The 26,238-nt window shown below is 42.9% G+C and overlaps 1 protein-coding gene and 1 non-coding gene across 2 annotated transcripts in view; one reads left to right on the top strand and one right to left on the bottom strand.

Moving 5' to 3' along the window:
* Nucleotides 1-12,899: 12,899 nt before the first annotated feature.
* Nucleotides 12,900-26,238, bottom strand: part of Slc6a5 (solute carrier family 6 member 5) — a 47,589-nt gene continuing 34,250 nt past the window's right edge. The window contains exons 13-16 of the mRNA XM_076842594.2: nt 25,843-25,942; nt 19,298-19,398; nt 15,213-15,380; nt 12,900-13,055 (exon numbers count right to left, since the gene is read on the bottom strand). Coding sequence (XP_076698709.1) covers nt 12,900-13,055; nt 15,213-15,380; nt 19,298-19,398; nt 25,843-25,942 — 525 coding nt within the window. The remainder of the gene's footprint in view (nt 13,056-15,212; nt 15,381-19,297; nt 19,399-25,842; nt 25,943-26,238) is intronic.
* On the top strand, nt 23,132-23,205 carry Trnaw-cca (transfer RNA tryptophan (anticodon CCA)). Its single transcript has one exon. It is a non-coding gene; the product is annotated as a tRNA-Trp (tRNA).

Genomic DNA, 26,238 nt, shown 5'->3' with positions numbered 1-26,238 from the left:
TTCTCCAGAGAAGATGTACAAGTGACCAGAAAACTGATGAAAAGATGATCAGCATCCTTATCCATCTGGAAAATGCAAATTAAAATCACTATGAGATATTGCTTTGCACATACTGAAACAGCTAGAATCAAGAAGACTGATAAGCATTTGGAAAAGATATGGAGGAATTTCTACTAGTAGTGAAAATGTCAAATGGTTCTTCAAACAGTTAAACATTGTCATCTGATTCAACAATTCTATTCCTAAATATTTACATAGGAGAAATGAATACATATGTTCACATGCTAACATACACAAATATTTATAGCATAATTCAAAATAGCCAAAAAGTAGAAACAACCAAAATATTCATCTGATGTTGGATAAATAAATGTAGTATATCTTTACCATGAAATATTATTCAACAACAAAGAGAAATTAATTCCAGTGGAACATAGATAAACCTTGAAAACATTTTGCTAATTGAAAGAAGCCAGCAACAAAGAACCATATAATCTCTGATTCCATGTCTGTAATGTGCAGAAAGGCAAATCTATAGATGATAAAAGTTAATTAATAGTTGCCTAGAGCTGATGGGGAAGATTAGGGGGAGACAGCTGTGGCTTGTGGGGATGATTTGGGGATCATGAAAATGTTCTAAAGTTGCTTGTGTTAAACAGTATGAAACACTCACAGACCCATTATATTTCAAGCTACTGAACTGTGTACTTTCAATGGGTGAATTGTATGGGATATGGATTATACCTCAATAAAGCTGATCGCTTCTTTAGTGATCATGACAAACAGCAAAAGATTGAAATGCTGTCAAGCAGGACTTTTGATTTTTACCTCCTCCCAGATTTGCCCTCTGACAACTTCTAAGGGGATGGCATCAGAATTTACCAAGTGATCCAACCAAATAACCCATGGTTATCCTTAACTCACTTTCCTTTCCTACATCAAAGCCAGTATACCTTAAAGACAAAGTCCAAGACAATCACTTCTTGCCATCCCCACTGTTCCCAGTTTCCTCTAATCCATCATCATCTCTCCCTTGAGCTACACCCACAGAGTCTTTTTGTTGCCTCCATTTTTGCCTCCTATAATTCAGTCACCCTCCAGCTGTCATGGTCTGCTTTTATAAACATGTATTAAATTATATTCCTTGCCCAAAAAATTCCCCTGCTGTCATCATATTTTGGAAAAATCCTAATAGTTCACAAGACCCTTGCCTATCTCCCTTTTCTCTTTCCCCTTTCTCCCCCTTGCTCACTCCAGGTGGGGTTTTCTTGCTGTTCCTCAAACATACCAAGTTCATACCTTCCTCACTGTCTTTGAGCCTGCTGCTCTCTCTACCTAGAGTGTTCCTTCCATAAATCTTTGCATGATTCCCTTTTAATTGTGACTCAAATCTCTGCTCAAATGCAAACTCCTCAGGGAGACCCTACCTACAGAAGGGTCTCACTTCACTTCCAATACTCTGCTTTAGTTTTTACTGTGCTTCCTATTATCTGAAATGATTTATCTGGATACTTAGATATTCTCTGTCTCTCCCAGTATAATGCAAGCTCTTTTCTTTCTTGTTCACCACAATGTCTTTCCACCTAAGGCTGTGCCCAGCACATTTTAGCATCCCGATGATTGTTTGTTGAATGAATGAAGCAATGGATGCTCTGGTAGGAAGCAACCTGGAGAACTGACTCTTCTCATTGGCTGTCACCAAGGCAACAGCCAGACTGCCTAGTCCCACTGGCCCCCAGAGCTGCTCCATTGCTGACTCTATGTGGGGCAGCAGATCCCACAGAGGAAGAATGAGAAGGATTCCTTTTTACTATCCAAACAAAATCCATAAACTAGATAAGTTCAAGCCTGAGAAAGTACCCATCTCATTTTCTGCTCACACAACTCTCCTCCCTCAGTGACTCTCCTTTGTCTGGCCTTATAGCTCCCTTTGTATTAAGGACACATAACAAGTTTCCTTATAAAATAGGCAAAAGTGAAAGGGTAGTGCTGTTAGGAACTGGATTGTGCCTCCCACCCTGTCCCAAAGGATATACTGACGTCCTAACTGCTGGCACCTGTGAATGTGACCTTATCTACAAATTGAATCTTTGTCGCTCTCCTGAAGTTAAGACAAGGTCATGAGGGTTGGCCCCAATCCAAAAATGACTGATGTCCTGAGGAGAAGAGGAAAATTCCATGGGAGAGCAGGGAAGAAGAGACACACAGGGAGAATGTCATGTGATGGTGGAGGCAGAACTTGAAGTGCAGCAACTAGAGCCAAGGAGAGCCTGGGGCTCCCAGAGCCTGGAAGAGATAAGAAAGTATCCTCCCCTGCAAGGCTCAGAGGGAGCTTGGCCCTGCGGACCCTTGATTTCAGGCATATAACCTCCAGAACTGTGAAAAACTGAATTTCTGTTGCTTTAAGTTTCCCAGTTTGTAGTGTTTTGTTATGACAGCCCTAAGAAACTAATATAAGTGCCAATTTGTTTGCAGGGCCAAGAATGTATAAAAACATCTAAGTTTCTTTCACAAACACAGCAGTCTCAGTACCCTGTGGAACTGTGCAAGCCCGACTTGGGTGGGTATTCTTTCCTGAAATGTATGTGCATTCATGGAGAGGGCTTGGGTGACTATATTAGTGCTTTACTTTAATTACTACAATCAACCTCAATAACAGCCAAATTAGAGGGCCCTACATTTTGCTAAATTAACTATTGCCCTTCTGTCTTACAACTTCAAACACTTTTAGAACAAAGCTGGATATCAATCTATAAAAAAAAAATAGGTAGAAAAATCTATAGATAAGACTACAGATAAAGGCATCTCATTATTCTCTGGATGAGACTGTTCTGATCCATAATATCAACAATCTTGGGAGAGCTTCAGGTTTCTGATGACAAGATCCAAGGTGTGTACAGATCTAGATTGTATACGTGTTAGGTAAACACATGTTTTCCTACAAGAGGTCCTGGAAAGAGGCCTCATTCTAGCCCAACCACAATGGCACAGGCTACATTTATTAATTTTAACTATTGGTGGGTCACTGCTCAATGTTTTCTGTAAATGAACTCATTTGTTTTTCAAAACAATCCAATTAGACCCGTAGGATCATTGCACCTATTTATACATATGGAAACGGAGCCCGTTGGTCAAATGAGCAGTTGAACCAAGCTTCACACCCAGGCAGTATGACCGCAGTCTGTGCACTCAATTATTAAATTCCACCTTTTCTCCTGGGATGAAGCCTGTGCATTCTCCTGGTTGAGATCGTGTGGGAGCTCAAGCTCTTGTGCCTGAGCTCTGAACCAATTGAGAAATAAGACAAGAGAACCAGCAGAAGGCAAAGCGTCACCTTCATTAATATAGAGACAGTGCTGGAACAGCATAGCCTCATGTGAATGCCAAAATGGACTGGCCATCTGCCCTCCCTCTGGGCTGGACCTTGCCACAGCCATCTGTCCCACTGATCAGGATGAAGACAGAAAGCAAAAGAGACCTCATTGAGAAGTGAGGAAACACTGACCAAAAGAATGCCTCCTTGGCAAAAAAAATGACAATAAACTCCCCTGCATTCCCAGAGGTTCCTTTGGTTTCCCTTTAGTCATGGCGCTCATCCTATTCCTCACGCCAGTCAGGATGCTATCTGGCTTCGTTAACGGTTACCACCATATATAGTAACTTAAATGATAGATGTTTAATACTCTCCCACATAAAAGAATCCTAGGGTTAGACATTTGGTTGCTCTATGAAGTCCTCAGGGACCCAGATTCTTTCCAGATCTTTCCTCCACCATGGCTAGAATATAGTTCTTGCCCTCATGGTTCAATAGATCTGCAGGTCCTCCAGCCATAATTTCCACATTCATACAAACTGTGGATGAGAATGAAGGGAAAGAGAAGGGCATGCCAGGGAGTCTCGTGTATTATTCCCCTTATATTTGAGCAGAACCTAGTCACAAAACCACTCCGTATTTGTCTGTTACCCTATTGCTGCACAACATCCAACCACAAAATTTTTATGATGTACAACATTAACATTAAGCTTTTTTCTGATTGACACATGGAAAGAATTAATATTGTTAAAATGTCCAGACTAGTCAACATCACTAAGCATTTATTCTCACATATCTGCAGGTTGGCTAGGGTTCAGCTCATCCAGGCTGGTGTCGATGGGCAGTTCTGCTTCAGGCTCTAGGGACAGGGCTGATTCTACTGCTCACTGCTGGTCTGTGTTTCAGTTGAGTGACTCTGTCCATCTGCCTTTTATCTTCCTTGAGCCAATAGACTAGCCAGGATGTATTTTCCTCAAAGCTCAAAGAGACACCAAAGAGCATGTGGAAATAGGTGAGGCCGGTTGAGATCTAGACACAACACTGGCTCACTGCCACGTCTGCTCACAAGCACAGGCGCGTGACCAAGCCCAAAGTCAAGGGGAGGTAGAACAATCTGCCTATGAGGACATAGCAAGAGAATGATCTGGATAGGCTAAGGAAATGGAACCAGATCTATCTACCATATCTGGTTACCAGGGTCCCTGGAAATGTCATGTTTGGGTAGACCGGCTAAAATCAGAGCTGTGACCAAGCAGGGCAAAAATCCGGGGCAGTTATCCATTTCTCCCCCCACTCCCTTGCATTACACCAACTCTGTGAAATAGCAATATCTGCCACGTTGTAACTTCTTACCCTTCACCTCTGTGAAAAGAGTTAACCACCACTCACAAGAAGGCAAGAGGGGTGCACACCAAGATCGGCAAGGTCCTGTACTTACCTATCAAGGTTCTCCATTTTGGAGCAGGTGAGGCAGGGTGGTTTTTTTTCATATGGGCTATCTCAGAGCCCTAAGCCAGAAAAAATAAAATCCATGCAATTTTAGAAGTTAGGGCCCAAGCCTCTCTCGGTGTCTCCCTCTAGAACAACAGCAATGAGAGCCACCCAATAGAAACAGCAGGCAGCCTGGAGGAAAATCGTGCAAATCAATACCCCCCCTAAATAATCACAGAATCCCTCAGCCTATTTTCTGATAGAGAGGAAAGACAGAAGGAACCAAATTATGGTGTTACAATATCTGGGCTGTCCCTAAGGCTGCTGAGCCCTCCTCCAAGGTCCTACATGCACCACACCTCCCTGGGACTCCCAGATTCTGCCGTGATCCAGCAACGAACATGGCAGCATCTGCCATGGCAAGAGTACCAGGATGGTGCTCCACCTCGCTGCCTTGTCCGTTCCTATTGACTGATGTCCTATTCACAGCAACTGCTCCAATTTTACAGTTTGACTCCCTTTGGCCTCAGTCACAAGAGTCAGAAGGGAGACTTCTACCCAAAGACTTTTAGATGTGTGACTCAGTATCTTGGAATTCGCTCCAAATGCTTTCAAATAGCAGGTTTTGTATGCAGTCAAATCAGTGGCCTTGCCACAAATCTCCCCCCACCCCAGCTCCTTGACACTGTGACCAGTTAACTTTCCAGACAGGTAGAACTGACTCTAACAGTACATACCCAATATTTACATGAGGAGTTACTGTTCAGAAAACAATTTCACCTACAAATCTAATTCAATCTTCATAACAACTGTGTGAAATGTGTATAATTATCTCAATTTTACAAAGGAAAAACCTGAGGTTATATTAATAAGGAAAAAGCTGGCACTTGAACCCATTACAGTGCTTTGACTCTGGCAGCGAAGAGGCCTCTGACAGGAGATACGAATCGGTGCTTCTGTGGCCTTCAAGGCTCCCTGTGGCCTGCCATGTAATATCTGAGCTCTAGGTTGTCACCAAAGGCATTTGATTGCAAGTCTTAAGCTACATTTTCAGCCTTAGTTCTTAATTCCCATCAGCATATATGACACTTTCCAAATTCATCCTTCATTCATTCTTGAAGTGATCTGCCTCACACCATGCTGCCATTCTTCAGGAAAACCGTTCTACTACTCCACACTAACGCTCAACGTCCTCCCTGTGTACCAGTGTCTATTTCATGACATCCTGACTAATCCACAGCCAGAGGGAATTTCTTCCTCTGTTCCCCCTCAATATGACAAGCCCCTTCCTGTCATCAGTCCTTCTGTGGCTCCTAGCACTTTCCACCATGTCATAGCAATGTACATGTAGGTCACTGTGAATAAACCTGAGGTAGGGACCTAGTCTTACTCCTGTTTCCTTCACATTATAACATGGAGCCCTGTTCCTTGTGCAGAGCCAAAACTCAATATTTGTTTTATTCAGTTTAAAAATGCATTGTTGAGCATCTACTATGTGACCAACTGTTAGGTGCTAGAAACACATTAAATAATTAAGACATTGAGTATAATGTGAAAATACATGAACGAATTGATGGCTGATGAAATTGTGATTCTGTTTCAGTGTTGATTCACACTATGTTCCAGACATTAATTTCTTCTTAATTCTACTAGTGTTGGTGGGAAGAAGTTTTCTGGAAAAGGGAATGGGTTTGTGTTAAATTACTCGTAATATCAAAATTCTTTTAGAGCTACAAACTACACTAAAAGGCAAGAAAAAAAGTGACCCAAACCACACACAGGGTCTCTGGTTTACACAGTGGAATGTGTAAACAGAGGAGTAAATCCAATTTTTGTAAAGTCAGGCCATTTCAATGGCTCTAAAGGAGTTTTCTATTGTAACAGGCCCTCACTGTGAATTCTTAAGACAGCAACTACTCACCCCAGGCACATCTCTTTGTTAATCCAATTCCCACTAAATAGACTATTATGACAGATTTCATGTCTCAGAAATGCTGGAATAAATGACCTGGGAATTCCACCCAACTGTGAGATTCTGAATCTCTGGTTGCAGGAGAGACATCTAGGCATAGGAGGAGAAGCATAAAAAAAGGCAGAGAACTCTTCAGGGGAGTAAAAGAAAGCTGGAAAAGAAAATGCAGCCAAGTCCAAGGGCAGGAATATTTGCCAATCAAATGAAAATGGTTGAAAGACTGGATGGAGGAAGCCAGGCTTGTTCTCAGAGCAGACAGCACATGAGCACCTTCCAGACAGATCCTCCTACCCCTTCTTCCTAACAGCTCAGAGTAGGTTGCTCCTGCCATGGATGTGTGACCTCTAAGCTTCCACATTTGTCCTTATCCCCATGTCGGGGAAAAGATTAGTTCAAACAATTACAAAACCACAACAGAGCATTTCCAACTGAAATTCCTTGGTATCCAGTATCTGCTTTCAAATACTCCAGAGAAATGCCCTTCAGGGAGGGGAAAAGAGAAAAATAAAAACTGAGTATGAGTTGACAACATTATTAGGATTCTCTCCAGTTTTATGTAGGCCTGAGAATTTTCAGACTAAAAAGTTTAAAAAAAAAAAAAAAAAAGAGCCAAGAAACTCAGGAAAAAGACAGAGAGTGATGAGCTAGCACCAAGTTCTGATCCCACAGAGCAAGGCTTCTTGCTGCCAGTGGACCCTGGCTGGGAAGATAAGACATGACACGGGATGTGGTATTTGCTTCTCTGTGCACCTGCTGAAGTACAGTTTGATGGTCCATCCTTGTGTGTGAGTAAATCTCATTACCACAGGCCTCTCCTAGACTGGGGCTTGGCCACAGGTTGGACATCTTGCTCTCGGCATGCAGCAGCTACGAGGGCTTTCTGTTCCCACTGAGGCTGGTCCAGATCAGCCATCTAACACTGAAGTGGAAATCGGAGGCAGAGCCTATGTAGGTTATGTTCATTTGAGGACAGAGTTAGGCTTCTGTGTTGACATGATCAGATGGGAGAGGTCATGACCCAGGACCACAAGGCCCCATCTCCGGGCAGAGAACATGGGGATCCCACCCAACCAAAAGAAGAGAAATGGCATTTGTTCATTGGTTTGATGATTTGATATGGGTAGTCTTTCTACCAGGCTCTGAGTTCCTTGAGATCTGGGACTGTTTTATTCAATTTTGCCTGGGGCCTAGCACTCTGTAGGAGCTATGTAGATGTTTGCTGAATTGAAATAAAGCTGAATTGAAAACTGACAAAAATAATCATCAAAACACAAGGCTTTAACGTGCCCAGTCCTTCTGTTCAGATCTCAGATCTACTCACATTCCCATTTCTCTCTGAGTGTTCCCTTCTCTTCCCTCCTCCCCCTCTCCTCTCTCTCTCTCATTTTCTTGCTTTCTTCTCCATGAGGAGTAATTAATAATTCAGCAAACAATAGTGCATTCTGATGGTTAAGAATATAACAATTTAATTGATATTTGTTTCTGTAGCAGCACAACAATCTCTCATTTTCCCAGGAGGGCAATTTTCCACGGCTGTTCCAGGTTTTGCACAATAAAATAGATCAATCCTGGAGATACCTGAAGCCCTTCTGTTAAGAAAAAAAAAAAAATGTGGTGGGTAAGGGTTTTGTAACAGACACAATACCGCAATCATCATGTTTTAAACACTGACATTTATTTAGGGTTTGTGGACTCATACATTATTAGGATAAATTCTAATTTATATCAGTATATAATAGGCAAATATATAATACAATAAATTGCATTTGTACACATAAATACAAAATTTGAGGTAGGGCCTCAAGAATAATGACTTCTTAAATGAATAATGCACAGTATATAATATGTACTCTATAAGATATATATATATATGATGCATCATTTGTAACATAATATATTTTCTTCATGTACAGTTAATGAAAAAATAGAAGGACCTGATTAGGGAACATATCTTTCTTCATGGGCAACAGTACCCACATAAGATGCTTGCATTTAGGACATTATCCAAGTACACAATTTAAGAATTCACCTATTCCTTGATAGGTCCATAATAAAGTGCAAAAAAAGACCAACAAATGAGAGACAAACAGTTTCTAGTCAATTACTATGTATCACCCTAACAATAAAATACACCTATAAGGCAAATGGTTACCTGAAGATGTATTTCATCCAGGGCAGGCAAATCCAACCACTGCTTGCTTTGCAGAGGTGATGAATGCCAATCTGAAAACACTTCCTCTTTGGCTGCAGGCTACTCAAAAGTGACTGAGCAGAGACCACATTTAACAATTACTTAGCCTTTCTGGACAACCAAAGCAAAATCTGGGAAAGACAGGAAGCTTCATTTTCACAAATTTTAGGGTCACTCTGTGGGGGAATGAGTATCAACACTAAATCGCCTGCCTTCATCCAGCCTGGAAGTTTTCTGCATGATACCCAGTGTGAAACACAGGAAACGCTCATTTGTTGGTCTTGACCCTTCGTCCCTGCAAGACACCCCTCCCTTGCAGAACACCTTTGCTAGAGTCATCTGCCTCAAAGAAGCACATGGTGACTCAACTCCAGGTGTGATCCTGCCTTTTTAAGTACAGGGAACAACATTTATTGTGCTAGCCTCTGGGAAGAGGACAGTGACCAATGGCCAAGGGAACAAAGAGGAAAGAAAAACCTTAACATTAGGCATGGGAGAACCATGCCAACCGGAGAAGGTGGACAAGAAGGACTGAGGCACACGTAGATAACAGAACAAAAACAGACAAAAATTCACCTCCCAAAGCCACGTTGGCATAAGGACAACTCCAGACTTATTCGTTTAAAGATCATCGTGTTGAACTCTTTTTAAAGTGCTGCTCATGGAAAAACAAGTCTCTCTCATGTCTTACATATTGAAATCACATTGAAAATTTCAAATATATTGAGGTCATCAAGATTTTGCATTGACCACAGATTTCATGCAATAAATAAATACAAAGGAACAAGAAGGGACAATTACAAAAGACCAAAACTGGACACATTTGGACTTGACAAACACGACCCTAAAGAGATTAGATTAAAAGTTATGAATATATGAGACAAACATTTGCATAAGAAGCCACAATAACAATAGTTAAGAAATATACATTTTTTTCCTCCTTTAAGGATATTATAGGGTTACAATTTTTCACATATGGCTTGTTTTTCTCAGAATGGGTTTCTGGCATTTGTGGTGTTATGAAATTATCTCACAAATGGAAAGTACCCACCACTCTGCACAAGTGAACCAGTGAAAGTCTTTCCTAAAAAAAAAAAAAAAATCCATTTTTCCTTCCATTTGAAGGGAAACCCTCAGGTGGCAGTTTATGACAGTACTATTCATTTTCTTTTTACTCATTCATTTTTTTTCTTCCAAGTGACTGTGCATTTTAATAGCATGGAAACGATCCATCTGGTGGTACATATCTCAGCTCTAAGCATCCCATCCCAGTCCACGGGGGGGGGTGTAACACTGTAGATACAGGAAGACTGACGGCTTAGAACTGAACACATCCCTGCCAGGGGGAGCCTCAAAGGTGAACGTGGCTATAAAAATCAACCTGGTAACCATTTCCAGGTAAGTTCAGAATATTTCACCTGAGTGTGCCCCTTTAAGCAAATTTTATAGGAAACTTGAAAATCACAGGAAAAAAGAGAAACAAGAGAAGCCCCAGCTGCTCGGTGGGCAGCTACTGGGTCTTTCCTAGACAAATTCTAATGAACACAAATATAGCTACCTCCAAATACAAAACATACTGGCTGATGAGGAGTTCTCTATCCTCAGAATTAAGTCAACTTTCAATTTGTACCTGGCAGCCTCCATGAGGCCCCCTCCCCACTTTCTTTAATCACAACTGCTATAATGAGTGGGTATTGGATTGGTGTCCAGCATTGTACTCCATTTTAGCCAAGTGGCAAGAGGAAAGCCAAAACCCACTCACCCTGACACAAACATCAATCCCATGAGAGAATGTTCATCAATTTAAGCTCTTTGCTTCAACCTTCAAATTAGAAAGACTGCAGACAATTTCCAGGCCTACCTAATTCCTCCCCAGCTCTCACTCTGCCTGATAGCAATTGTAGAGGCCGATTTTTGCTACTACTCTACAACATCTGGTGCAGGAATGAGGGCTTCTCATCAGTATGAGAAAGCAGACAGGTCAAGACAGCAAACCCTGAGGGCAGACAGGTCAGGACAGCAAACCCTGGACAGGTGAGGCCACAGCTTAGCTTCCTAAAACTGAGATTAGGGGAAGCTCAGGGTTTAGTCTCTGTGGTAGAGTCCAACAAGGTCTAGCTTTGGGAGACAGGGAGGAAAGGAGAACAAGGGGAACACATTGCAAACGAAAGACACGCAAACCTACACTTCAAAACTCAGTCTTGATTCCTTTCCCAACACCTTTCACAGGCCACTCTGGAAAACTAGAAGTTGGAATCATTGTTGGCACATGGCAATGATATTTGCCCTAGAAAAGAGAGAGCTCAGGAAAACGAGTTGGGACACTTTATACAAATGAAGTCACTTCTCAAAAATGTTACATTAAAGTCTGTTGTTGGGTTTCATTACTGTCAAACAGGATGAAAATGTCATGCCAATATACGAGATTTGAACTGAAAACTTTGCCTGAGACCCTGTAATAAGAAGACAAATGAGTGAGAAAATGATTGAAATGGTCTCCCCTAAAGGAAACAATCTCAGGTTTAGATATTAATACTGTAAGGGGAAAAAAATAAAACCCAGACTACACTATTCTAAACTCACCATCTCTATAGTGATTCATAAGATATTTATAAGGACAGAAAACACCACTACGAGTACACACTACATGAGCACATATCACATTTTTAAAATTTCATATATGCATATTCAGGATACAAGAAGATAATAAAGGTTACAGCTTCGCCAATCTCCGCAGACACGTGATCTGCTCTCATTAGAGTGCAGTTACAATGAGCACTGTGAATAGGGAACTCTTAAAATTGAATTGGCTAAATGTAGTCTTAAAAGCTATAGTCTTAATTGGCTCACTCACTACCTACCTAAGCTGTATTTATCAGAAATTTCTGTAAATACGATGGCCTAAGATATACTACCAGAGGAGTGAATATTGTGGTTGCTTTCTATTAAACTCTTCACTTCTTTGATTCCTCCATGACCACAATTGGTACTGACTGTGAATGAAAAAGTTAAGAGTAAAAATTGAGAAATTATCTTTGAAGAGAGTGTGTGTCCAGTGTGTATAATACCTAGACAAACCAGGGTAAGTCTTGTTTTTCCAGAGTCTGAAAGACAAGGTATCTAACTACAGCTTATAGAAAGACATTTAGAAGAGAAGAAACAAAGGAACGTGACATTGAACCACAGTGCTAATGTCACCCAGAAATTAGAATGGTGCTCTACCGGCGATGTATGAAATGAGAACAAATCATAGGATGGCTTCTTGGAGGGAGGTGGAAGAGATGGCCAAAAGTACTCACAAGTGTAGTTGTTAAAAAGAATCTAAAGATGACTGAGGGAAGAGAATGGATACTTCACTAGGATCCAACATGTGTGGCGAGTGAAGCACATGATTTCATGGTACACCTGGTCCAGATGAAAGAAGGAGATGACCAATTGTGACTAGAAATATGAGCTTAACCACTTGTGGCAACTGAGTCTACTGGCCTTGTCTCGCATCCAAAATAATTCTTGGCCACTGCTATCCCTCTAAATGTACCCTGTCCTGAACTTTTTGTGTCTGAATGAAATCACTACAATGCTGATGAGTCCAAATGGACAGTCCTAAAATTCTGCCATTCAACGCATGCCTGACTGGCACCCCAAGGACAACACACAGTGGATGTCTGTCTACTGACCAAACCACACATACCAGCCAGAATTCACCTAGTTGACCCACCCCTGCATGATGAAGCACATGCTCAGGGGACCAACCCCTCCAGACACCGACACCATGGACACAGGCAAGCAGCGCTCCAAGTGGCCCCGTGTGGCTCTCACTACAGCATGCGTCACACGTCACTATGCCTTACTTTTCTATGTAACCATCTCATGCACGGCTGTGAACCAAGATGTGGGGAGAAAGAAGGAAAATGGGAGGAAAGCTGGGGGAAATCTTAGGCAGAGGCAGACAGGAAAACAGGATTAAATCTGGAATATCCCGCAGCATTGGACTAGCACTGGGTGCCCAGTTCCAAATCCTTTACTGGCAGTTTGAGTCCCAGGGAAGAGGTGCCCAAGGGGTCGATCATGTTCTTGTAACGCTCCCCGCGGTGTTGGGCTAAGAATGGGCCCCAGTCGGGCTGTGGCGAGCACACCAACTTCAGCCTCTGTGGAGAAGTCAAAGACACACATGGTTACAGAAGTAATGCACCTCCCTCCCCTAGGGGCCACCTGCACCCAAGCTGCTTAGGACATTTGCCAGAGCCCCTGCTTGGCCACGAGGCCCCCCACAAAACAGGCAGTTAGGAAGATCAGCCCTGTTACTGAGCTAGGTCAGGGACAAATAAAGAGGAGACTGCTTGGTTCACTTGAAATTCTTTACATCATCCTGAAAGCGATATTACAATATTTCCATGTTTGCCTTGTATAAGATTAATAGAGGATAAAGGGCCCAGATTTTAATTATACATTTTTTTTTCCTTCCAAATGAAGGGAATCTGTGAGATTCCTCTCCACTGCTGAATTCAGCCTGAAAAAGACATGTGCTCAATTACTTTTGTTCTGTAGTCTCAACCGTGGGTTGCTGCATCAAAATAATTGGATTTTCTTTAGCATATTTCCCCAAAGTATAAAAATGACCGGGAAAAAAAAAAAAAATCCCAACCCCAAAGATACATCGCCAAGAGTGAGCAGAGATTTTAATTATCTGTTGACAAAAATATATGCTTCTGACTTGGTTCAGCAGTGTTGGTTCTTGCAGGCAAGCTGAAAATAATGGGAGTGTCTCTACTCCTTCAACTGAAATTTTTATGGAAAACATAATTTGACTGGAACATTTTCTAGGAAAAGGAAAGAAAACATATTTCTGACTACATAAGAGGGAATAATTATGTGTTTATTACCTATTAAAGTGAAGCTGGTTCTTATAGCTGTTAGTTTAATCTCCCCTTAATCATCAGTTTGCAACCTTTGTGTCCCAAATCAACCATAATAAATTTATAGAGCCGACTCATCAGTTTAGAGAATTTTAGCCTAAGACAACAGTAGCAGAGGCTAACCCAGCTTCTGTTCAGAGGGAAAAAGATCTTTGCACCTATTGGTGGGGAGCTTGATCTGAGGTGGGGGTGAGCAGCCCCTGGGGGTGAATGGGGCCAGGGTTAATTTATCTCAAAGGGATAATGAATGAACGGAGTTTCCTAAGGATTCAAACTGGAGTACTGCTTCAATAAGAAGACTTCCTACACCTCTCCTTACCAATTCTGTCTCCATCTGTAGGCCAAATAAAAGCAAAAACTACCCCCACCCTATAAGTGGACATCTGTGCTGTGGACTTCCTGTGCACCTTACTTCCGTCCTGCTTCTCCCCCCTGCCCCCCACCCAAGCCTCTTCCTTTTATCATTCTGGCTGCCCAAAGGCAAAGCCCAGACAGCTGTTCTTCTCTGCCCTCTACTGACAGGTGCGCCTAAATCATCTGGAGATGATGCCAGGGTCCCCTTTCTCCAGGATCTTGGTTCAGTGGAACTGCCTATAGCCTGATAGTTCATGTTTCCGATCAGCTCCCTGGTGGGCCCTCAGCCACACCCTAGGTAGCAGTGGTTTATTGTAAAACGACAGGCCTTCAAGATGGAGGCGGGGCTGACTGATTCCTAGCACACCTGAGCAAGTGACTTCTCAAAAATAACCTGAGCATACTTCACAGTGGCTCAACAAGCAGCAGTTCCCTTCCCATCTGCTCTGGGTGAAGGCAGGGATACTCTGCATTACAAATGGGAATGGGTCCAGCAAGGATTTGCTTGATAAAGAAAAACAAGTCTCACCTCATTCCAGTTATATCCCGGAACTTACCACATTCTGTAATATTGACATTAATCAGTCTGGACCCTCAGTCATTCCTAACACAGGGACAGTAGGAAGGGGTAGTAATTCCAAGCTTAACGGTAATAAATGTTCGGGAGGGAGGAGGCTTGGACAGAGAGGAACATCAGGAAAGAGAAATCTGATGTGTGGTTAAAACAAACGCTGGGATTTAAATTGTGGATGAGGGGAGAGGAGGAGGCACTCCGATCATTTATTCCCCAGAGCTGTCACCACACTGAGGAATAGCATAATAACAGCTCAGCCTGTGGATTGGCTGAGCCCCTCCATTAGAGGAATAATACATAATAAAAATGGGATTAATAGAAACAGTGGCAACTGTAATCACTTAATCACCAAGTCTCCCTCTTGAATAAGTTTACTGAATCTTTTGTTTTTTAATGCACAGAGCTTTTAGGGGCTTTCCCTTGGGAGAGGATGGCAGAGGAAGGGAGGGGAGTAGAATTACCTCAATAAATCTGCCAGGTGCCAGATACATTTTTATCACAAACATAATTGGGATCCAGATAACAGAACAGGCAAGCATTAGCCAGCCCAGCACCATGGACCAGTTAGGGTAACGGTAAGATCCATAGGTCATGGGCTCCCACTGGTAAAAGCTGAAGCAAAGGATAAACTAGGAAGAAAAGAGAAAAGATATGCATTAGGGTAGTGAAGTGATTACTCACTCCTTCAACAGGCATGCGCCGAACCTGTTATGAGATGGATGCATTTGTATCTATTATCTCATTTTATACCATGTCAACTCTGAAACAGAATTTTCCAAAGGAAGAAACTGAATTTCCAGGAAATGAAGATGACACACACTTAGCTGCTGCCCCTGCATTTGCTGTCCCCTAGGAGCTGAGCCATATGTATGCATGTATATTCACACAGACGGGCTGAGAGGAAAAGTCGGGAGAATACACACCAAAGCAACTGATGGTGAGGCAGAGGAGGTTCTATGGGGTAGTCTGCACTTCCTATAGTGGATAATCAAGCTTTGTTATAAAAGAAAAAAATGGTTAAATTTACACATTTTAATTTTTTTTTTAAATTGAATCTACTTGGCTTTTTCCTTGAGTGGGGAATGGCCCACATCCAGGAGCTGTCTCTAAAGCTGGCTAAATGAGACCCAAAGCGGTCCCCAAGCAGTGACTGAGCTGGAAGCCTGCTCCTACCTATAATAAGCTGTGGGACAAAGAGAGAAGATGCACAGCTCCCCTGTCAATGGACTCAAGGTGAATGGGCGTCACCACCCAACATCCAGCTAGACCCCAGAGACCTGAAGGCTAATCTTGGTTCTCCACTAATTAGCTGAGGGACCTTTATGTCTCAGACTTCTCTGCTATAAAATGGATATATTTCACAGTGTGACTAAAGCACAGGGGTTTTCTGGGGAAAACAGTCTAAGTATTTACTCAAGAGTCCCCCTTCGATTTTAAGAGAGGTCATGATTTATTTTCTGCCCATTATTTCCTGTCACTATCCATTTTGGCTGCAGCTGCCATGAGGTTCCTGTGAAGGCCTGGCCAGTGCAGCTGGAGAGGAGCAAGGGATGCAGATGCTGGGCACCTGCAAAGACAGAGCAAGGCTTCTAACTGCTCTGGTCAAGCTTTTTGGGGGGGTGTGGGGGGCATATCCCTGAGAAAATTATGTGACTCTTGTTTCATTCTTCCTACAGCAGCAGAGGCCTGGACCAATTCACCCACTGAAGTCCTCTTCTCAATTCCACTTTTCTCATCCTATCCTAAGCTATAAAATAACTGCCCCAGAAAAGATCAAAGGGAATTATGTCAGAAAAAAAATTATATATGGACATATTTTGGAAAAGCATGACACACTATATAAATGCTAGGCATCTATGTTATCATTGCAAAGCCCAAATGACCAGGACAAGTGATTATTTCAATGTAACAATAATTAAATATACCAATTCAAAGCAACATGAGTCTGAAGACAACTGGTGAAAAAATGCTTCTATGGAAAGAGATGTCTCCTTTAGTCTTTAGTCCTCCTTTTAAACATTTGCCCCTAGAGTTATAAGCTTTATTAACCAGTCTATTGGAAGTATGGCCTAATGTAATTATGGTAAGCTGCTCCATTTCATTTACTATATAAATAGCAATACATCTGCTTATGTGTGTGCATAACTCAGTAACGTGATCTGACTATGTATACAATAATTGCATGGAGAATATTTATAACTCTATAAATCCATGAAGGCACATATAAAAATGATCAATTTTATTTCAGGGGCTCTGAGGTACTTTAAACCCATAATCTTAGCCTATTCCAGCACACCACAACTAACCATTTTACACAAGGGTAAATGGCAAAAACTAAGTGTTGGACTTAGTCCTTTGACACCCATTTCTAGTTACACAAATATCACATCAAACTTACAGGCACAAACTTATTCTTTGCCAAACTTGTTCCCTTTTCCAATCCAGGTTTGATTTAAAAAGGGGGGAGGGGGGGTATCAGGACCTCACTGGGCCTGGCTGTTAGAGATGATAATTTAGCCACCAAGTCATCCTGATCTTTTGCTAATGGCAGCCAAAGAAGGTACCAGAAACAGACCCGTAGGTTGATGGTGATAATAGATTCAATGGCTTCAAATTGTCCCTACCTTCCAAATAACTCAGAAAAGCAATCTGGTTCAAATATTTTCTGAGACCTCTCTACAACTTTCACAGGATTCATACAATGAAAATCTAGGAAATTTTAGCATAATTGAGAAATGGTCTCAAAAAATACAAGAAGTTCCTATAATTCCTCTTCCCTGGCATTCTGTTCACAAAGACTAGAACTGTTTTAATCCAAACTGACCAAACTCCACTCGGAAACGAGAGCCTGGGTGTTAGAAATGTATTACAGCATGAACTTCAAGCCTAGAAAGCCCTAGGTTCAATCCCTGGCTCTACAAGCCTTCTAGCCCAGGGCAAGTTCCTTAACCTCTTCAAGCCTCAGTGAACACAGCTGTGAATTGGAGAGAGAATCACCCACCAGGCAGAGTGGCCATGGACTTTGGGGATAATGTTTTAAATTGTAATAAACCTCAACACAGAGGAATGCTGGTTATTACTGTGGGATTTTTTTTCTGCAGAATATAATCAAATTCTCTGAAGCTCTTCTAGGATCAGAATAAGCAATAGACAGGAATAAATCATGAGGGATAATAACTGGGAAAATATCAATGCTCAGCAGAGACAGGGAACACTACTGTCCAGAGGGTCTCTGGTAGCAGAAGGCATTCTGTGGGAGTGTTTCCCCCAGCAATAAGGAGGATCTTCACACACACCTCAGACCTGAACTCAAGGGGGTGAAAGCTATCTTAATCCTTTCCTATTCATGTCCCAAGCTGGTGGGGCTATTCAGACTAATTACAGCCTCTAAAATAGGGGTTCCAATGTGGATATGATGTTGATCTGGGGAATTAATAGTTTTTGTGTCTAAATTTCTAGCTTTTCAGGAAGAAGTATTATGATTATATTTCACTCTGGAAAGAAGAAATAAGGGAAGGAGGAAGGAAAAAAGAAGGAAGGAAGGAAGGAAGGAAGGAAGGGAGGGAGGGAGGGAGGGAGGGAGGGAGGGAGGAAATTTTCTTTGCGATTATACTTTCATCCCCCTGTCTTGTGTTTCATAAGCAAAGTTGGTATCCTTCATTCAAAGGTCTTAATCTGGTTTCTACTGCCACCTACTGGGTTAAGCAAAAATAACTGCTTCCTCTAGCCTTGCCAACATGACACTCCCAAGCCAAAGAGGAGAAAGGCAAGCCAAAGGGGAAGGGCAAGATCTCTGTAAATGACTGTGCTTGGAGAGCAAAGCGAGGCGAAATTGACAGCTTATGGCACAATAACAAAGGTGACAAGATGCAAGTATAAGCCCCTTTGCAGATTTACTGACACGTGAAAGGTTCTGATGTTTAAAAAGATGAATGTCTGATGATCCCAAAATGTCATCTTCACACTTGAGAATGAAAAGATAGTTCTCCAAAGCAATAGAAATGAGCAATAATGATCTAATTAATGCTCTCTTATCTGTACAACAGCTATACTGAGTAGTGGTTAGGAGCCAGACTGCCTGGGTTCAAATCCAGGCTGTTGCTAATTATTAGTGTACAAGTCATATCCTCTGGGTTTCAGTTTCCTCACCTGAAAAATGGATGTTAATTATAATGCCTGCCTCACGGGAATGCTGTGAGAAGGAAATGAGGCTATACGTATAAAGCACCTTGAACACAGCCTGAAACACGGTTAGCGTGTGGCAGCTTTGGGCTATGAATGCTATCAATACATAAGGCAGACAGATATAAGGAAGGGTCAGTGTTCTGCAGGGGTACTCCAAAAGCCTATGCACTAATCCCTGACCATTTAAGGCACCTTTAGGCATGTCATTTCACCTCTCTGAACCTTAGTTTCTTCACCTAAAAGACAAGGATAATACCCATCCCACCAGCTTCCCAGACTCATACATACAGGTTTTCAAACATAAAACATTGCATATATACATGCAAGGTGCTATTTGCATGAGAAAGCATGCAATCCTTACAGTTAAAATGGTTGGAGTTACAAACGCCCAGCAGACTTTCCAGAAAATGTTGGGCTGGAATCCAATCATCATCTCTATATCTTCACAGAATCTTTGCAAGCCTGCAATAGACAAGCAGAGACCAAGTCTGAGGTGCAGTGACAGCGGCTAAGGAGAGAGCAGAGGGCAGGCACTCAAGCCCCTTACTCGAGAGCCATTGGCTAAGGATGGCCCCAGCCTGGTGTCAACATGACCCCTATTATGCAGGGAAAGAGCAGACAAATGACTCGTTGCCAGGAAGATTAGGGCAAATTGAACATTTAAATAGATATTACATACTCTCTGCAGTGAGGTTCAAAAATGTCAGCCCACAATGACATCTAAAAAGCTCATTTCCAGTCCAACCCAGGTGTCTTAGCACTGCCACAGCCTGCCATGTTCAAGTGCAAGAGGCTGTTTTGTGAGATGGCCTTATGTGCTTAGTGACTAGTCTGGCAAAACCAATTAAGATTGTGGTCAATAAACAGAGTGTATTATAAAAGCCCTGGGATTTAGAGTGAGAGTCACTGTACACTGGTTTCATGTCCCCACTCTCTCAATAAAACTCCTCCAGTGAGCCCAGTTATCTTTGCCCTTTTTTAAGACAATCATGACAGGGGAAACCCAACGCAAATTCCAAGTGGGCGTCACCCACTGTGTTGGGACTAAAGGGCTGCTGTCCTCTTGGACAACTGTATAAAGTAAAATGCAGAAGTGACAGTAATTTGGGCCCCACCCAAAACCATCCCTGCACCCACTTTAGGAAAGCTTCCTGGAAAGGAAAGGCCATTGGAAAATGTTTTGGAGCTGAGCTGTTCCCTGCATTCTTTCCTGAGCTTGTCAGAAGTGTGGCCTTCTCAGATCTGTGGAATGAATTATGCCAAAGGAACCGGAAAGGTCCCCCAAGTTCAAGCTCCTTTGTATTTAGCAGTTTTGAAAATTCATCCAGCTGTATACTCAAGATATGTGCTCCTTGCAGAGAACAAGGAACCCTAGTACACTGTTGATGGGAAGATACATTAGTATAGCCATTATGGATAACCTTCTGGAGGCTCTCAAAAAATTAAAAATAGTTACCATAAGATCCAGCAGTCCTACTACTCGATATATATCCAAAGGATTTGAAATCAGTATGTTAGGATCTATAACTTGAACCCCAATTCTGCAACTCACTCACTGTGTGACCTTATGTCAGTCCTCCCTCTCTGACCTTTCATTGGTTTATTGAGGAGACTGAGCCAACTTCAGGCCTGTCCAGAGGTCCATCCATGGTGCAAGGGGGCTCTGCTTTGCTTTTTTGCATCTACCGGTAATTACTGAATGTTTTGAATAGTGGGCCATGCCAACTTTGGATTTGTTTTCTCGTTTGTTTCCTTTAGTGTTTTATCAAACACCTTCAGATAAGTGACCACCAGACACTAGGCCCCTTGGGCTTACATGAAAGGAGAGAACCAAAGAAACAGAAGGTGTAGCTGAGGCCCTCAAAAGCAAACCAAAACACCGAAATCAGATCTCAAGTGAATGAAAGAAACAAAAATGACAAAGTGAGGTTCTAGAAATTTCTGTTATCAGCTCATCCTTTTGCCGAGTTCTTCACCATAAAACTATCCCCAAAAGATGGTGATGTGTGGCTTGAATGGGGACCACTGACATGACAGGGTCAAAGTTAGACCTGAGGGGGACAGCTAGAGGAGGGGATCATGGTTAAAATGTTCAGTTTTCCCAGAGGGGACTAAGAACTGGTCCCCAGCTGTGGGAAGTGGGGGAGGATGGCAAGAGGCAGCCCCATGCAGAGGAGCAGTCCCAGGACTGGCAGTGCAAAGGCTTGGGCTCCCAGGCCAGTTCATCTTCCTCCCTGGACCTCATACAAGGGACCTGGCCTCTACCTCCAAGAGCTCCAGGTCCTGTAATCGCTGCTTGTTCTGCCAGCTTATAAGCTGCCCTTGCAGATGCAGCCAAGGGGTACCAGTTGGGAGCCATTGGGCAACCCTCCTGCCCCGTGCCCATTCCTGAGTCAAGATCTCCCATCCCTTCAGCTCCAGCCCTCCCATGTCCTGGCTCACACCCCAGCCCCCACCCGAGTTTCTTACTGAGTCAGTGGCTATCTTCACCTTAGGCCTTTTTTATTTGGCTTCCCCTGCCTGCTCCATGCTTTCCACCAATCCAATTCCATCTTGCCTTCAAAGCCTAACTTACAATAAACAAATTGTTCATGGAGCCTTGAGCATGTTCAAAAGACTTATCTGCTGCCTGTCCTTGAGGCTAGAGATATAGGAAGTAGTTGGGCCCAAAGGAATCTGAACCACCACCTTTCAATCATTTGTCTGAATTATCAGAAAAACAGGAGGAGGAAAAAAAGAAAGCTGAACTCATGCCAACTATTCTAGACTCAACAAACACATGTGAGACTCAGAAACCAACCCCCAGTAAGCTGCATGCAGACAACCAATCCTAGTCTGGGTAGACTTGTGCTTATGTAACTTAGGGGCTTCTGTGCTGATAAGTCATGCCCCTGCCCCTCGCCTGGATGTAGTCTTCTGGGAGCAGCCAGAGCAGCTTCTGGCCTTGAGCTATGCAGACCCACTGGGACCCAGAAAGACACCCCCCTCCCCTTGCTTAATAAGAGACTCCATATTTTCATTTTGTGCTGGGTCCCAGAAATTATGCCTCCATTCTGTGTGTAGCTCCAGACAAGTAAACCCCCATATTATTCCTCTAATAGCTACTGTGAAGGCCCTACCCATGAGAGCCAAATCCCTCTGTTAACTAGGATTTCCCTGCTTTGGTGGGGAATTCAGCTTAACACTCCCTAAGTCTCAGTATTTATTTGTTTGTTTTTCTATTATCTTTGAGACACCACCTTCTCAAGGTTTTTTCTAACTACAGAGGCTCTCCTTCATCTCTGGATAGTTAAAGGTTTCACAGCCAGGTGCCCAGCTTAGCCCTGACCTTCTTCTCAATGTCCTCAGTGTGTTTGCTCTGCCTTGGTGACCGTGAGCAAATGCCATGAAGGTAAGAAACCACCCCTTCCCCTCACTACTCCCTTTTCTGGGAGCACACAGTAAGCACTTAATAAATACTTGGTTATTTACTCACACATATTCACAGTGTGAGTCATTAATGGACTGAAGTCTTTCATTTCTAATGCATACTGAACCCCAGGATATGGAGCTTGGGAACCCTACATCTTGAAGTGGGAGGTATATACAGAGTCATTTCAACGGAAACACGAGTAAAGATAGAGTTCAGGTAGAGGGAGGCCATGAAGAAAAAAAAATGAAGCTTGGAGTTTCAGAATTCATGGGGGAGCAGCTTTTGTTTGCTCTTTGTTTATGTTTTGTTTTAGTTTGTTTTGTTTTGTACTTTAAAAATCTTATGAAGTTCTGCCAGCAGGATGAGCAACAAGAACTGAAGAAGAATCATGCCACCCTGTAAAAGCCATCACTTTTGGGGAAAAGTTGGTTGGTGGAAAACCAACGATTCTCACGGGGTGTTGAGAGAGAAGCCTAGAGGTGGGGTGCTAAAGCACCACCTGACTCGAGTGGAGAACAGAAGATGATTGTGCATAGCAAGGTGTCAGAGGCAAGCGGTCAGTAGGTGTGATGCCTCAGTGGACACGGTTCAGTCACCTTGTTTCTCCAGCCAGAAGGTCCCCTGCGCTGGCTCCCAGAAACATGCACTTCACTTTTTCAAAGTGACTCTCCTTTGGTAAAAAGCCAATTGAAGTTGCCAGGCAGGGTGGCACACACCTATAATCCCAGCAGCTCAGGAGGCTGATGCAGGAGGATGGAGAGTTCAAAGCCACCCTCAGGGGGCTGGGGGTATAGCTCAGTTGGTAGAGTGCTTGCCTCCAATGCACAAAGCCCTGGGTTCAATCCCCAGTACCACAAAGACAAAGCCAGCCTCAGCAAAAGCAAGACACTAAGCAACTCAGCGAGACCCTGTCTCTAAATAAAATGCAAAATAGGACTGGAGATGTGGCTTAGTGGTTAAGTGCCCCTGAGTTCAATCCCTGGTACCTCCTCCCCCTACCACCACCCCCCAAAAAAAGCCAATTAAAAGGATCACTTCTATACCACACTTGGGTAGTTCTACCTTTAACTCTAGGTCCCTCCAACCTGGGGATTGGCCTTTGAGGCATGTTAACCTAATAATTTGGATCAGCTCTTTTAGTCTAATGATAAAACTTGAAAACTGCCTACACCATAGATCAACCGCTTGAGAGGCATCCTCTGGAATGTAGACACTATCAAAAATAAACAGAAAACACAAATCTCTGCAATTTACTTGCTTATTTTTAAGATTCTGCAGCCTGGAAGGCGATGCACCAAATTGATCAGGTTCATGCTCATTCTTCACAGTTTTGTATTCAACTGCCTCACACTAACCTCCAGGTCTGGGGCCTCACGATTTCAATAGAGTGCACTGTCCTCGGGGATACGATTACATATTGGTGCAGGCTTTTCCTTTCATCTCTGACAACTTTTAGCTTAATTAACTATTTCTTCCTGAAATTTTGTTTCTTCAAACTCCATCTAGATCCAAGTCTAGCCTGAGTCTAGCATAGAGTCAACCTGATTCTGGGGGCTGACCCAGTAGTATCAGTACCCTTAAAGACCCAGGGTTTTCTGTCTCCTGTAAATCCATCATGAACCAGGAACTGAAGCACTCAGGATTTATTTATTCCTTTCAAACCAAGAGGTCTACTCCCAGATTTATATGAGGGAAGGGGAAAGAAAGCCATTTAACTTCTAAAAACAGAAACATTAAAAGGTTTCTATTTTAATGATGCTTTTAAACTACACTGAAAAGGCCTATTTTACAGGAGAGAACTGTGCAAATGTACTTTATGCAGCAATTAGCAGTTAGGAAACAGGTAAAGAAGGAGGTAAATGAGATGACTCTCTCTGCACTTGGGCCAGCGCTGCAAAGGAAGTGCTTTCCTGACTCTACCGAGAGACCATCTGGTGATTTCACTAATATGTGGACCCACCAGGGGTTGAGTTTCCAAATCAGGACCTCAGAGACCTCTCCTTGCCTAGACAAGCCCTTCGGTATCTGGGCAGACAGTTAAGATCCACGGTGCTGGATCTCACTGGGCGTCTGCCATTCTCTGCTCAGATAGAAAGTGCTTTGAAGCTTCACCCTCACTCTGACATCAGATCTTCCATCACAGCATTACTGCAGGGTCCAGGCTGTCTATTCAGCCAAACATGTTGGCAGGTTGGTCTCTGATCTCCTCAGGATGGCTGGCAGACCTACCCACTCCTCTTGCCAGGAACTAAACTCTTTCTTTTAGGGATATGATATCTGGTCGGAGACAAATTCCCTTTCAACCAATACTCAAAACTGACTTCAGTATTTTCCCGTTTCTGGGGTACCAAGGTTTCCTTGATTCCTACCCACCCTCCTCCACCTTAAGGAGTTTTCCAGGAAAGCAAAAAAAAAAAAAAAAACATTGATCACCTGTTGAGTGGAAAACTAATGGTTACATTAAAAAGATGCTCATAGCAAGAACACATGGCAGCCAGGGGGAGCTTTACTGGGCCCCAGTTTAAAGGGAAGAACTCTGCAGGGACCCGTGGTTCTGGCCTGGACCCCTCTTCCTCTGGGCTTCATGGGATGCATCTGAGGACACTTACACCCTGCACTCCAAGCGACCACTGCATCAGCTTTTAGATCAGAGCATGTTGCTATCTCTTTGGGGGAGCTGAAGTATAGTTATATGGTCTGAACTGGAAATGTTCACCTTTTTGAGATTTGCTTTGGTGGCCATATCAATATTAGGGAGGCTTTAGTGTAGGGACAGTTCTGAGCAGACTTTCAGAAACAAAGAGGTCAACAGTTCCTTGAATCAAATAGGGCTTCCTTGTCCTGACTGACAGGGTCCAGGAGACGCCCTGGTGAAAGCCCAAGGACAAGCACCTTCACACAAAGGACAAAGATGGCATCTGGTGGCTCAGCACTCCCGTTGTTCTTGACAACAGCTCCACTGATTATGGGATACAGGTTGCTATGGTGATAGTAGGATGAGTAAATCATAAGGGAACTGGTAGTTTATTCCTGGGAAAATCTGAGATTAAGACATTGTATCACAAGCTCTCCTTGTGCTAATAATTTCCTAAGGATCTGTGAGCCAAGGGGTCTCTGTTCTCTGTATCCAGAGACCAGATGCAGAATTCCCCCACACCTCCAGCTATGCAGACATTGCAAGAAATAATTTCACACCTACAAAGTAGCCCTCCTCCTCCCTTCCCTGGCCACTGTCCACAGGCATTAACTGTTCACATGTCAGACCATAACCAAAGGCAGGGGCCTTGGAGTTTCTGACACAAAGTTTCAGAGTTTCACCATCAGCTACTGTTTGTTTCTCTATTAACTCTGGATCACAGTGGTCCTGACAAGCTTGGATATTAAGATGCAATTAAATCTTTAATTGCCTTGTTAAATATGCGGAATCTTCTTACAAGGAATGCCTTAGAGACACTGAAGTTCTACCTGGAGAGCAGACACAGCGATTCCCTTACCGTACACATAGGAGATCCCAACGAGCTCAAATATGGCAATGATGACGAGGGCGTAGGAGGCAGCATACGTGTCCACAAGCTGAAACATGTAAATCCCACCCTAACAGGAGAGAGAGACAACCAACATCAAAATGAGTCCAGGAGTTGGGCTCTGTCTCCATCCTGAGAAGAGTCAGGTGCAAACAGTAGTCGAAGAATCTCCTCTCTCTCAAGAGCAGTAACCTACACCTGGTCAAGTTGTAAACTGAAGCCCTTGCCAGTTAACAAAGCAGCCCCTTGACAGTCTCTGAATTAGTCAATAAAGCAAGCATCAAAAAAAAAAAAAAGTATTTTAACACCTTATTTTTCAAAGGCAAAGTCAACATCTGAGTTACATATGTGAAAGCAGCCGGAGGG

The sequence above is a fragment of the Callospermophilus lateralis genome, chromosome 2 (genome assembly GCF_048772815.1).
Source record: "Callospermophilus lateralis isolate mCalLat2 chromosome 2, mCalLat2.hap1, whole genome shotgun sequence".
NCBI lineage: Eukaryota > Metazoa > Chordata > Mammalia > Rodentia > Sciuridae > Callospermophilus > Callospermophilus lateralis.
The sequence above is the reverse complement of the archived record's forward strand: the minus strand, read 5'-3'. Positions and strand labels throughout refer to the sequence as shown.